The 14,801-nt window shown below is 39.8% G+C and overlaps 1 protein-coding gene across 1 annotated transcript in view; it reads left to right on the forward strand.

Annotated features, from left to right (window-relative positions):
• Positions 1-14,801, forward strand: part of cacna1ha (calcium channel, voltage-dependent, T type, alpha 1H subunit a) — a 128,925-nt gene that overhangs the window by 72,473 nt on the left and 41,651 nt on the right. Inside the window, exons 7-12 of the mRNA XM_005942458.3 lie at positions 2,038-2,338; positions 6,206-6,298; positions 7,114-7,352; positions 8,592-9,124; positions 11,803-11,969; positions 12,218-12,412. Coding sequence (XP_005942520.1) covers positions 2,038-2,338; positions 6,206-6,298; positions 7,114-7,352; positions 8,592-9,124; positions 11,803-11,969; positions 12,218-12,412 — 1,528 coding nt within the window. The remainder of the gene's footprint in view (positions 1-2,037; positions 2,339-6,205; positions 6,299-7,113; positions 7,353-8,591; positions 9,125-11,802; positions 11,970-12,217; positions 12,413-14,801) is intronic.

The following is a 14,801-nucleotide window of genomic DNA, read 5'->3' on the forward strand; positions in this document are numbered from 1 at the left end:
GAATACTCGATGAACCTATTTTTTCACATTTAGCTTTTCTCGTCTTGTGATATAACAAGATCGGATACAAAAACAGCAGACAAGCTTACTCCCTCAAAATCAAGTACACACACACAAACAGCCAAAATCGAGCTCAGTCATCATTTTAGCCGTGGGGAGTGATTTTATGCAAGAGAAAAATAATAAAAGTTGCTTCAGTAGCCACATCCTCACAACGCCAAAAGAGGCATGAACTAATTGTGCTTTTGATGTAATGGCACAAATTGTCCCAGAGTTAATGTTTCTTTGAGTAGATAAGAAAGACGGATAGAAAACCACAGCTTAATACTTAATATAAAAGATGCTGTGATTCCTTTCAGAGAACAAATCTATCTGACTTCCAGGGTAAAATGAATCACTGCCCTCTGAAATAACACATGAACATGCACATACTCTTGCACTAAGCGTCTCCACAATTTCAATTGATTTTTTTCCTTTATTTCCTATTTTAGTGAGTGTTGCAGGCATTTCTTATCATATGCATTGCCGTGGAGAAGTGTTTGCCCGCTTTCTGATGTCTTATTTTTCTTTCAATATTCTTTTGTGACCTCCTGGATGAGTTCCTGATGTGCTCTTGGAATCACTGTTCCATGTTTTCAAAATTTATGGCTAGTGGAGTCCCAAAGCCTTTAAAATGGCTTTTTAACCCTTTCCAGACTGACGGATGTCAGTAACTTTCTCGGCTGTTTCTTTAGATGGTGGTATGGTGTGTTTTGAGGTCTTTTAGTCTTCTTCATTTTGTCAGACAGGTTCTGTTTCAGTGATTTCAGAATTTATCAAGTCTGGGAGTATCCATGAAGTTATTTTAAGGGAGGCCAATGACTTTTTCCCAAAGGGAAAGCTGGGTTATGATAGCTTTTTTCCCCTTAACAAATGCTCCTCATTTAAAAACTGCATTTTTTATTTACTCAGGTTATGTTTGCCTAATTTAAAAATTATTTAGGTGATCTGAAGCATACAGATGTGACAAATATGCAAAAAAGTAAGAAATGGGTAAGGGGCAAACACTTTCTCATGACACTGAAGCTTTTGGCTTTTTTAAAGCCTTTGAAAAATAAGGAACATGATTTTTGCCTCGGCAGCATTAGGCAAACACACCACAACGGGAAAAAAAGATGACAGGAATTATGGGAATGGTGTGAAAATAAAGCAGTGCACGGTTGCTAAAGCCTTCCGTGTTAGTCGGGCATAAATATCCCTTCACGCGGTAACTGTTGTGGAGAGCCCTCCAATTTAAAGGGAGGAGTATAAATAAAATAGGTAATCTGTGGGATGCACTCAGCACTCTCTACCACGAATAGGAAACACCTGTCACCATGGATACCAATAAAAAAAATCTTGTCATAAAATAAGGGCCATGTTGTTTTTGTAAGTGAAGCATTCAAAGTGTAATGACAACTTGTGCGAATAAAAACATGAATATGGTATAATAACGGTTTTTCTATTTACTGTATCTTTCAAATGCTGAACACTAGAGCAGAAAGGCTGTTAAAGGGGTTGATCTTTTCTCCCCACATAGGTGGAGTGGATAGACAAATATTTTAGAGGCCATAGAGGGCGAGCCACCCAACCATCAATCTTTTTTTATCACTTATTCGGCTCTGACTGGAGCAGCTAGAGCTTTTTTAAAGATTATTTACAGGAAATACAAACTTCCTATATTATCTCTATAGATCCCCCAAAACAAGAGAAGCAAACCAGAAATAACTGAGAAGAAGCCTCATCGAAATCATCAGTCATTCGTGTTGAGGTTTTATAACACGACGTATTGGCTGCAGTCATGATTTGATTTTTAAGCCACTAAGCAATTATAAGACAGAGAGTTCATCAATCCTATTACCATATTGTTGAGATGATTTGCTGATTAGAGTGGAAATCTCTGACTGAGATGTTTTGGAAGAAGAGAACACTGACTGTAATTTGTGGGGTATTTATGTTTGCCCACATGCGTGTGCTCGCAGTGATATTTGTGTTATTCTTTTTCTTTTTTTAATCCAGAATGTACAACATGTCTTTAAATCCTTATTACATGTCTGAGGAAGGTGAAGACAGCCCGTTTATCTGCTCGGCTCCACGCGAAAACGGGATGCGGCGTTGCAAAGATGTGCCACCCTACTCTCAAGACGGGCTCGAATGCACATTGCCGGCTTCTGACCTGAGTTTTAGGAGTGTTGCCAGCGGTAACTTTTGTGTTAACTGGTATCAGTACTACAACGACTGCCGCCCAGGGGAGCTCAACCCTCACAGGGGAGCTGTCAACTTTGACAATATCGGCTATGCTTGGATAGCCATATTCCAGGTAAGCAAGGACAAATGTGCAGATTTGTTTGCAGAAGGTAAAACCCAGAAACCAGTATTTGCTGTTTGCCATAGTTTTGGAAGTTTTGGTTTTCAGTTTTGTTGTTTGTTAAATCACCGAAGACAATATTTGGACTGGGCATTTTATCCATATAGAGTAACCTCAAACTAGAAAATATCACATACTACCGAACACAGTAACTGTTTACTCTCACCTGACTGTCTCAGGGTTTCATTTCATCCCCTAACACTGACATAATATAAATGAAAATCTTCAGCTTAATGACATTTCTGTTAGGATGCCTGGGTCGTTGCCCCCGAGTTTTGAGTTTAATATATTATTAATCATTTCTAGTTTTTTGGTTTCTTTGTTAGAGTTCTGTCTTATGGTTTATGTCTCTGTGTTCTCTAGTTGCTCTGTCTCCCCTGTCAGCTGTATCCCCTTGTCAAGTCCGTGTCTCTGTGTTATGTTTCCTGTTTTACTTTGAAAGTCCGTGTCTACGATTAATGATGTCTGGTTTTGCTTCCTTTGTCTCGTTAGGCCTGATTGCCCCAGCTGTGTTTCCTCCTGTTACCCATTCCCTGATTGCTCCCTCTGTGTATTTAAGCCCTGTGTTTCTCTGTGTCCTGTGTCATGATCTACTTATCCACCCTCATCTGTCTGTCTGTCTGTCTGTCTGTCTGTCTGTCTGTCTGTCTGTCTGTCTGTCTGTCTAAGCTTATTTTGTATTCTCAGTTTTGTTACCCTTTTGAGTTCAGCATTAAAGCTGTTTTTTGAGTTCACGTCTGTCTCCAGAGTCTGCACTTTGGGTCCTTTTCCTGCCTGCACGCAGGCGTTTCATAACAATTTCACACTAATACTGGCTTAAAATGAATCGTATAAATAAATGAAGGCTGATGTTACTCTATCTTCTTAACCCACAAATCAGAGATGTCCAATTTGCATCATAAAAAAAGAGCGTAGGTGTGGCTTTTTCAGCCATTGGTTAGTGAAGCCATTAAAGAGTATTCAGGTTTGAGGCACTTCCCCCATTGTCTTTCCTTTTCAGACCCCGACCATAGGCAGTGCATGCGATATAATAGTGTTTGTCCAGGATCAACACTGAAAATGTTGTTGCAATGTCTTAGTTTATGGAATATGGCAGAAAAAGAAAACATTGCCTTTGCTTATTAAATATCTCTTCTTGAACAAATTTAAGCAGTTCAAATTTTTACTCATTTATATAATATAATAAATAATTGTTAAGTTCTGTTACCTGTTAGCTTAGGTTACCAAGCTAACTTAGGCTACTAAGCTAACATATAAGCTGGGCTACTCATGTTGGTTTGTTAGTGAAAATTTTTAATAGATTTTGCTACCTTCTTGGCTAATGACATGAGGGTATCAGATTGTGCGTAAAACATGTTGTTAATCACAAGACATTAGCCAGTGAGCATGCGGTTTGACAGCCAGTGGGTTTTTTTGCAACCAAGATGACGATGGATTTCTGAAACCAAAAGGTGACATCACTGTCTTCACTGCTATTTACTACTTTAAGAGTAAATCAGGCTTATTCTGTGTCTCCTTGATCTAGAATAGAGTTTAAATAGAGTGAAGTGGCATTGAGAAACCAGGTAATTGTATTTTTGCAAGCTCACAATATCACGTCTATGTTTCTGTTTGTTGCATTTCTAATATTTACAACATTGAAACATGAGCGATATTGAAAAGTCAGTCCAGTAAGAAACTGAAGTAGAAAGATAGCCTTCTAACAAAAATATCCAGCTTTCCAACATAGTCATGTTTCTTATCTTTTGTCTTAAAATAGTAGAAATTTGAAATTAACCCTGGTAGAAAGTCCTCTTAAGCTATCAGTGGGTATGTATCATGACCTTAAAGCCTCTTCATTTCCACATGCCAGTTTCTGAAAGTGTATTCCTCTTTTCCCATCTTGCTGGTTCCGACTCCCCAGAAGACCATGACAGGCTTTTCCCTATCACACCCTTTGTGCTGTACTGTACTGTTGTGATATGAATTTCAGCCCTTCTAGTAGATATGTGCTGGTTTCGCTGATACTGTAGATCTGTCTGTGTGTCTAATGCGCTTTGAATTGCACAACTTGACTTTCTCAACACGAGTCTTACCTTCGCATTACTTTGAAAAGCTCAAATGCTGAAGACACACAGAGACATATGGACTAATAACAGACTACTAATCCCTCTTTGGTACTCACAGGTTTACTCTGTTCCCACATATGTGTGGTCTCAGCTCACAATGGGCGGGTTAAGAAATTTTTGCGGATTTTTCTTCACTTTTAGGTTGGTTTAATAAGCAGCACTTTGAGTCTTAAGTGAGATTAGCTTTTTATCTAGCCAAATGTTGTGTACATGTCTCATAGTGTGGATACAAATCCACGTTTTTCCCCACACTAACATGCAGATTTGAATATTTTACACCTGCTGGTGGTATAGATGTATATCCAGGTGCTGAGTAGTGAGTACTTATTACTGGTTCACAGTGGACGTCGAAGGCCTCCTTTGTTTTTCTCTTAAATCATCTGTCTTTTCTGTCCAAAATGTGAACATTCGCATCCTTAAAAACAGTTTCCTTTCTCCTTTAAACAAGTAGATTAGAGTGGAGTTCAATTTTGTATGGATTCATTAGGTACGCTAAAGATATTGTACAAACAAACCATCTGATTCTGAGGAGGGTTATTTGGGATGGAGGGACCCAAAAGTGGTCTGTTAAACAAAAGAGTAGGAGTGAGGGTGAACCCACTCACAGGTGACAGCAGAGAGCGTGCTGTGTGCTGCATGTGCAAGCCATTTAGATGAATTACAGCACTGGGTACTGTCGGATTTTAAAGATGAGTCAGTAGATGAGGAGCTTGGCCTGGAAGCCACTGGATAATCTGTTTACTTCTGTGTTCTCTCTCAGCTACACGGTGTCATAATATCGCTCCTTCACATATATACTACAGTTGCCTTTCGCAAAATGGCTTAACACAGCCCAAGATTTGTATTTAAATTTGTCCACGTCCATAATGAATTATGAATCCTGTGGTGAATTAATCAGGAACTGATTACAAAATATGTGCCTTTAGAGCTGACATTTAAATTCTTGGTTAGTTAAGTGAATGAGGTAATCAGGTGGTAAATGTACAGTTGACAAGACCTGCATAGATGTTCTTGGCTAAATGTTTTGTACCTATGTATGGTTTGTTTAGCATACGTTTACTGTTGACACATATGAACTCCTTGGTTGATCTTCTGCATTAGAGAGCAGAGTAGTCTCCTCTGGGTGCTTGTGTGTGCATGTCTCCCTGTTTGTGTGTAGGTGGATTTTACGCATGTGTGGTGTCTGTTTTTGGTATGCTTGTTCACAATTTTCCATTCACACAGAGGTATGTGCTGGCATCTGAGCCTAATGTACATACATTCCTGCTAATCTGCATGCTCCGTCAGTTTTTGCAGTGGTGTTTCAGGCTCCGCTGAGGTGTAAATGTTGAGGTGTGATTGTATTATCAGCTTGGCTGAACTTAGCCACCATTTTCAAGTCTCAGAATCTCAAATGCTCATTAGCATAGTGGCTACATGAGAGAATCGTTTGATTTTTTTGCACTAGCACTCACACACAAACACACACATCCTTTATAACATGTCTTAGGGACACTGCAGACTTTCTTCAGAAGAATAGCCATTAAAAACATAACTGGAAATCTGATTGCTGTATACTGGAGTACGTATGTGTCTCTGGGTATTGGTGTACATGTGTGGGTGTCTATGCCGTTTTTGAAGAAAAAGTAATGGGCAGAGCTATAAAGGAATGTTTGCTTTTTATTGAAACTAAAAGGCTCCCACTCTCTGTCTTTTTGTCCTCTATCACCAGGTCATCACACTGGAAGGCTGGGTAGACATCATGTACTATGTCATGGATGCTCACTCCTTCTATAATTTTATATATTTTATACTGCTCATTATTGTAAGTACCTCATTATTATTATTTTTGTTTAACTTCTCTTTATATTCTCTTGTTTTGCTAGAGCCTTGAAGCAACGACAAAACGTGATTGGGTCCAAAATATCTTGTTTTAAAGGACCATTATTTTTCATTTTTGCAAAGGACTAATTCAGATAAATGTGAACGCCTGCAGCTTTCTAAGCCTGATCGACTTTTTGTTGAGGAGACAGCTGTTTATAGACAATTTTCCCTGGTTTGAGATTTTTAATTGACCTAGTCAACTAAAAACAGACACTGGATTTAGTTTTCAGACTGACTGCACTTAAGTACTTTCAATACAAAATGAGGAATTAATAACCAGGTGGAGAAAGTGCTCATCTAATTTGCAATTCATCTTTTAGTACCACACGCTAATGACATATTTAGCATACATTTCATTATTGAGTTGACATTTCAAAGTTATAGTAAGGACAAAGTCAACTCATTGGAGGATCATTTAAATTTAATTATTTCTAAGTAACTAAAAAACTTTTCAGTTTTATGTTTACAGTGTTTGACCAAGCAGGTAGCATCTCAAATAATGAATAAGCTCTAATAATGCTCCTTATATTTTTACACCGTAAGGAGGCATAAAGTCAACAGTGAGTCAAATATTTATAAAGTAAACACTGTCTTGATTCTTTATACAGAATTAAAGGTGAAATACTTTTATGACCCTAAATCAACACTTTTATGGAGCAGGCTTTGACTCAGTTAAACACACTATATCATTTTAGGTGTTGCTGTTGTGGTTTAGGAGGCTCTTTGCACTTTCTTTACCTTTCCCTTTTCAAACAGGTGGGCTCTTTCTTCATGATCAACTTGTGCCTCGTGGTCATTGCCACCCAATTCTCCGAGACAAAGCAAAGGGAGAATGCACTGATGCGGGAGCAGCGTGCTCGTTACATGTCAAACGACTCCACACTTGCCAGTTACAGCGAGCCGGGCTCGTGCTATGAAGAGATGCTACGCTACATTAGCCATCTTTACCGCAAGTTTACACGCAGGCTCCAGAGGATATACTCTGGCTGGCACAGGTACGTTACAGGTTGTTTTTTTTGTTTTTTGTTTTTAATTCTGTAGAATATGTCTGGAAATGTCTAATGACGTAGCAATAAATGTGTTGTGTGGTGATGTTAGCAAAAAAACAGCAACTTGGACTTTGTTACTTAGGGTGGAGATGATAGCTCAAAAATGTATTGGTAAATGTAATGGACAATTTGTTCTAAAGCCCTCAACATCAACCTTAAAAATGCCAAGTAACTTTGGTAAGATGAAAAGAATCTCTAATCCAACACAATGCAAAAAAAAAGAGAAACCATCACATGGTGCTTTTTTAGGTTAAGTTGCACTATTAGCACCCCAGACTGGTCTGAGACCTCATGGCAACCTATGGAAAAATGAGGTTCCTGCGGTCACCCGTAGTTCGCACGGAACACTGACTTGTCTGTAAGCACTCAGTACCTACTATCTGAGCTGTGGTAAAAGTGCACTGCAACCCAGCTTTCACTTTCATGAAAAGTCTCCATTTCTGAATTGTGTAACACTTTTATCCATTTCACTACTACTACTGCACAATGCTGGATATCTCCTTGCAATCAAAACAGTAACAAGGAATCTTTTGGTGGATCACCATATAACTCTTGAGACCAGTTCCACATAACAACTCCCAGTGACCTCCAGCAACCATTTGCCAAATGTTTAGGGAGTACCTATTTTATCCACCCTATGTTGGCCAGTTGGTCACTCAGTGGCATCTAGGCCCATGTGACTGAGGCTTTTGCACTTGATTTCTCACCTACTGCCACTAACCACTTGCCAAATGGTCATGAAATTCATTGTTCCCTAACGACTTGCCAGGGTACGTGACAGGCTCACCTAATATGGCGCTATTAGTACACACTTTTAATTCTCGTTATCTAGTTAATTGCTTTCAGAAGTTGAGATCAGTAAATTAGCAAAAAACACGATAAGATCTTCACTCAACAACTCTCCCCTGGCAATAAATAAATAAATAATTAAAACAACCAGTGTTACTTTTCCACGACCCAATATATTAATTCTCTCCATCCCTTTTATTTTTTGTTGTTAATTTGCAATAATTTTGCGGGATTTGCCAACCGTGCACCTCACAGAATTACATTGTGCCTGCCAGAAATATATTAGAAATGCATTCTGATGCAAACACAAATAAACAAAAATCTACCTTGAATAAATATTACTATTTATTATTAGCCATTCTTAATTATTATTCATGTCTCTTTTTTTCTGAACAGTAAACGTCGTAAAAAGGTGAATCCTAATGGCAGCAGTGGAGGCAGTAATGGTGGAGGTAATGGGCATGGCCACGGTTCCAGCAGGGGCTGCGGAGGGTCAGGCCCAGGTAACGCATTGTGGTTGAGGCCAATCCATAACCTTTTACAACACCATCAGCATCAGCACTGTCGTCTCAGCAATGGCGGGCAGCACACCGTCAGCGTGGCAACCACAGAGCACGTGGACAGAGAAGGACACATCAAAGTCGGGGAGGAACTGGAGATGAAGTCGCTTACCGTTCGGAGGGGAAGTGCAAATGGAAACAACGATAACTCAACCACTGTCACCCAGCGCGTGGGCTCATTACTCGGGCGACTGAACGGGGGGATGAACTATCCCACCATTCTGCCGTCTTTTGTGTGCAGCTATAGCAGCAAGACGCCACCCCCTCACTCAAAGCAGTGCGGTTCTTGTCTGGAGCATCCGCCGAACCACCCGGCTTCTGAGCACGCCGAGACACTGACCAAGCTTTACCAGCTCATGGGACAGCACAGTAAGAAAACAATCACTGCACACAGACACATGGGTGGATCTCAAAATTGTAGAATCCAGAAAAATATGGATGTTGAATCTGCGTCTATGGGAATACCACACTTTACTGCTCACCATTGTTTTTCTGGTCAGAAAGATCAGAGGTGAGTCAGCTAAAGGAAACTTTCAGAGTGTTTAAACCACAACCAAATATCTAACAAAGATAAAAGGTGAAAAAATAAAGCTTTTCTTTCACTATTTGTCTTCCACCGTCCTTTAAGTCTCCTTCACATTCTCTTTGCGACGCTTTAGAATTCCCTCGGGCTCCATTATAGTTTTGTCATCACACTCACTTTCATTCAGTGCTCTTTCTTTTACCCCGCGTCCTCATCCCAAGCTTGACCTGAAATAGCCCGTGGCTGCTTCTGCGGTGTGTGTGTGCATGAGTCTCAAGAAGCACTTAGAGCCCTGACAGGAAATCCATGTCTCAAGTGTTAAAGTCATCAGCGCAGAGAAGTGGATAAAGGGGCAGGACTGACTGAATCAACACAGTGTGTGGGGGGAACAGTTAAAGGAGGAAAAGTATGCAGTGTTAAGGAATGTAAACAGGAATGCAGGTGTGTTATGGTATTCTGAAAACAAGTGGCTGAGGAAGGAAGAAAATATGGAGTTTATTAATGTATTCATAAAGTATGAAAGATTTAAGGCCCGCATTGAGAAGCTGAAAGAAGGCCGCCAAGAGAAAAATAAATTAGAGCAATAAAAAGAAAGAGAAGAGAGCTGGGGGAGGACACATAAAGGAGGGCTGGATTCGGGGATACCGAGAAAATAACAGAGAGCAGAAAGACAGGAGCTGCGCAGAAATGGTATGAAAGACATTTCTGTTGTGTCATTAAAGGGTGAGACTAACAGTAAGCACGGGAAACTGATGTTAAGCAGCCTGAATCCTTTTGGAGAGTGAGTGCAATGCTTAAAAAAATATCACCCTAAATTGTACTCTGTAGTAAAGATCACATATTTACTCATTTGAAGGGGGATGTGTTCTGTTTGCTTTCAGCACTGTTAGGTAACTCACTATCTGCTAAACCTTATAAGGTATGGCTTTAGAGTGTGAATCATGTTTTTGGTTCCTCTTCACTTTTGGAGGACCATGTTCTTGGGAATATTTTCAGCTCTGTAGCCCTCTGATTTCACTGTAATTGTAGCCTTATTGAATAACCTTATACGATGGGATCAGTTTAAACAAAATTTTCCCCGGACAAGGGTTTTGTACCCTGATGGAATTTGCGAAGGTAATTTGTGAGTATGTCAAGAACTGGAGAAGTGTTTAAGATTATAAATGACAATAAAATACAATGAGAGCACACACAAACCTTTTTTAATAGCTCGGGGTATAGACAGTGTTGTAAACAACTTTATGTGCTGTTAAAGCTGCTTTTGAAGAGCTGACGTTTTCAGAAGTCAAGCTTTGCCTGTGTTAGTTTTCAGCCGTGCTTTGCTCTGCAGTTCCTCTGTACTGATTTTAAAAGGCTCCAGTCAGAGAACAGAAGGTGAGACGAGGCAGCCGAGATCTCAAACTGTGGGCGAGCTTGCAGTACTCACTGCGGAAACTTAATGTGTGCTGGCCGCGTGCTGAAAAGGACGGCCCTTCAGCACAAAATGCAAAATTTCACTTATGTTAATGTCGTTATACCACAAGGTTTCACCGTCTCTTTGTCTCTTTATGTTGTCCTTATAAAAAAGTCGACCACATAAACATGTAGAAGCACTAATTTTTACTCCCCTCCAACTGTTCCACTTTTACAACAGTAAGCTTAACAAGCACCAGCAAGTGCTTTGCAGTAAAGGACTTGCCAATGATTCCCGGTGCTTTATACTACATAGAGTTGGTCCTACTTTGCTAATGGGGACTTCAGGTCTTTTATCTTTTCTATTATTTATAGTTTTGATAAAGAATACACTTGGATCAAACGTAAATCAAAGCTAATGTTGAAATATATGATGTGCTTTAGTAGTAAAGATGCAAATTAGAGCCTAACTTTCATTGATTTCTTAAGTTGTCTAATAATATCACCATACCTACTTACAGATGATCCCTGCTTCAAATATGTAATTTTAAGAAAGTTTATTTTTATATTTACATTTAAAAACTTGATTTATTTACATTGATTTACTTGATTTACAGCAGGATATAGAATATATAACGTTAGAGTCGGACCAAAATAGGACTGATGCTGATACTTGGTGGTATTAAAAAGCTGATATATTGGCCAATATTTTCTTTTCTTTCAGACACACAAATATAAAAAGATTTCATAAAAAAATGTGTGTTGTTCTTATTTACGCACTTACACTCCATAAGACTGAACTTGGATTAGCTGTTTGTTTGCGGTGTTCAAAACATGTTGTAAACTGGGGAGCTGAGCGCCCTCTGGTGGACAGACTGTACAATGGCAGCATTCATATCGTGCTTGAAGGGTGTTTCTCTTGTGGCCTTTTTTTTTAAACTTTAAAAATGTTCAATTAATTGCTTTTATAAATATCAATACCAATATACTGGGAAGTCGATATTAATTTAATATAATTTGTAAAAAAAATTACCAAACCAAAACATGTTTGCTCATTAAAGATAAACACATAGGACAGTTATAGAAACTCCTTCAGTAATGTCTGAACATCATCACCCGTTCTTCCTTTCAGGTCGCCAGCGGCTGCTCTACCAGCTGGCGGGTATGGTGCCCAGCCCTCTTCTCTTGGAGCTACTTAGCTGCCCTTTGTGTGCCAGCAGCCTGGAGACCTTGGAGCTGGAACTGGGAGACCTAGAGGGAGGCAAGGGAGAGGCAGATGGACTACACGACTTCCCTCAGGTCAGAATGGATGGTTGTGGACTAATGATGATTTTAAACCTTGATGATTAATTCACAAGTGTTGATTAGACATATAATGATGATGAGCGTGGTATATAAATAAATAAATGCAATCTTTTAGTCTTCAAACCTAACACAGTGTTGTATTTGTGGATTATTTTGCATAGCGCCTAAAACTACAGTAATTAAAAAGCATAAGACGTCCTTGTTGTTGTTTTGACTTATTGTATCCAAAATTTTGTATCCAGGGGGCCGATGTGAGAGGAGTGAGGGGTCGGAGCAGACGCCGTGGGGTTGTTGAATACGAAAATGGAGTGGTTCGTGCCTGGAGGGACCTCAGGGAAAAACTAAAGAGGATTGTGGAAAGTAAATACTTCAACCGTGGGATCATGATCGCTATTCTTGTGAATACTCTCAGCATGGGAATAGAGTACCACGAGCAGGTAAGACACAGGGGATAGGGTGTCGGGCGGATTTCGCTTTTCTGGGAATATGACACAAATCAGTGGTTTAAAGCTAAGAGGACTACTGGTGACAGGAGTTTAGTGAAAACGGGTAGCAAGTGTGTTTAAACAAATGCCTTTTTATGGCTCGTTCAGTCTGGGAGTCTGAATGAGAGGAAACGAGAGTTAGAGATGGAGGCAGAGTGAAGAGGGCTGAGGGGCTGAAGGAAATAAAGGGAAGGAGGGGGGTGGAAGGAGTAGCACCTACTCGTTTCCTCTTTCTCACACATAAATTACACGTCCAGGCACTGTCACACACTCCAGACTCACAGTTTCAACTTTATCCTATGTGGCCAACATCTGGAAAGTTTTACATTAAATAATACCATTGCCCTTTCCCTTCTCCGGTGTCACACGGACACATTTATGTAATGATATTTCACATTTACACATAGGAGCTGTTTCACTTCCCAGCAGGTCTGGAAATGGCTACAAATTCAAAGAAGAGATTCTGGTGCATGAACAAAGACCATTCCCTTCTTTCCTCTCTCTCTGTGTCTCCATGTCTCCCTCTCCAGGGGGATGTGTGTGCGTGTGTGCGCACATGTGAGTGTGTTTCTATCTTAGTGGCATAAACATAAGGAGCGACTAGAAGAACCATGGCCTTTTTAGGGCAATGACACACACATATACACACTCAAGCACACACATACACATGAAGCGAAGTGTTAAATACGAGTTCCTCCTCCCTTCGGTAGTCATCATCCCACATATGTTACACCTCGCCAACTTTTTGAGACTATGAGTGTAGCTGCGTGCGCGCGGAGAGGTGTATAAATGTGGGAGGCATAGTGCAGACTTTGTATGTGTGTAGAGACACAAAGAGAGAGGAAAAGAGAACAAGGGAGGCGATCAATGCTTGTTTTGGCTGCATTTAGATTTCATTTTAGAAATAGGCCGAACGTAAAATCGAGGTGTAAACTGACGTGCGCATAGTTTTCACACATGGAGCGTGGCACCCATCAAATGAGGTGCTGAGCTGATCTTTAACCTCACAAATTTCATTACAAATTAAATTACAAATTAGCGGGCCTTGATTGCAACATAAAAACTGTGTCTCTTGTTACTTAATCAAAGGTGGTTTGACAACAACAAATGCAATTTGTGCAATTTTAAAAGTACCTACTTAATTCTCATAAGAAATAACAGGTTTCTGGTTACTTTGGTTCACATGTGAAAGATTTTTTTATGTGCATAACATTCATGTATGTTACAGTTGTATTAATCCTGTCCCTGATTAACATTCACGGGTTCACCGTGTAAAATTAAATACATAGTAGATGTTAAGGTACACTGCGTAACTGAGTCCACATGATTAGGCTTAGATTTTTACAGGGCTGGTATTACGATAATCAATGTTTTTTTCTGTACACTGCTTTGTACGGTGTGAGGTGTGCAAGTCTCTGTTTTGCTTTTTGTCCTCTTGTTCCTAAGGGCAAGGTCATATGCAGAGCTGTGTTCAAAATTCTACACTCGAAATGCCTCCTTGTGGGTACTGAGAGTATTTCATTTTGATTGATCACCGTGTTGGTCAAATGTAAGGGTGGAAGTAGAAAACGGCATCTAAAGCAATAGTCCAGAGTGCTCGATGGAGACCATAAAACAAATTGATATACGCTTAAGAGCTTGTTATAATTGTTAAACCTCTCAGTTTCAAATGATCGCAGCAATACAGAGTCGATTGTTTCATGAGGCTGACGACTCAAAGGCACCTTCACTGTCGTTATTAATATGAAGAAAAGTGCTTTTTTCAGCTTTTCCAGTCCAGTTTTGTTTTTCATTTGCCCAACAACTTAAAAATGTTTTTCTTTGAAGGTGAAAGGAGTAGCATATGTAGCTTTTGCTGTGGCGTGAACTCAAACCCAGGCCCCGTTGTGTAGCCTTGGGCGTGCAGGTATCCCACTCAACCAGGTTAGCTGTAGCGGCACCCACAGCTCTATACCCTGGAGTTGTTTTCATTTATTTTATTCTACCATGTCAAACATAGTGTGCTGTCCTTTTTCAACATGCTGTTAAGTGGTACACAGACTGAATAAGAATCATCTGCAAAATTCTTTTTCACTTCTCCAGTGTAAAGACGGAGGGCCACTGAGGTACTGAAAATGCCATTAAGTCCAGTGTTAAACAATAATACATGTGTCTAGTACTATATTTGCCCAAGACAAACGCTTCCTGACAGCTCTTTTGAAGTATTATTGAATTTATTTTAGGCTTTTCGTGGGATGTTCTGTCTTTCAAAAAACAACAACAACTTGTATTCTTTCTCTCACCACACAAGACACCAGCAGTTATATTTGAGTCCCTTGACATTACTACTGTGCCTCCCCCC

The sequence above is a fragment of the Haplochromis burtoni genome, unplaced genomic scaffold (assembly GCF_018398535.1).
Source record: "Haplochromis burtoni strain Fernald_Lab_line unplaced genomic scaffold, NCSU_Asbu1 Contig_334, whole genome shotgun sequence".
Taxonomy (NCBI): Eukaryota; Metazoa; Chordata; class Actinopteri; order Cichliformes; family Cichlidae; genus Haplochromis; species Haplochromis burtoni.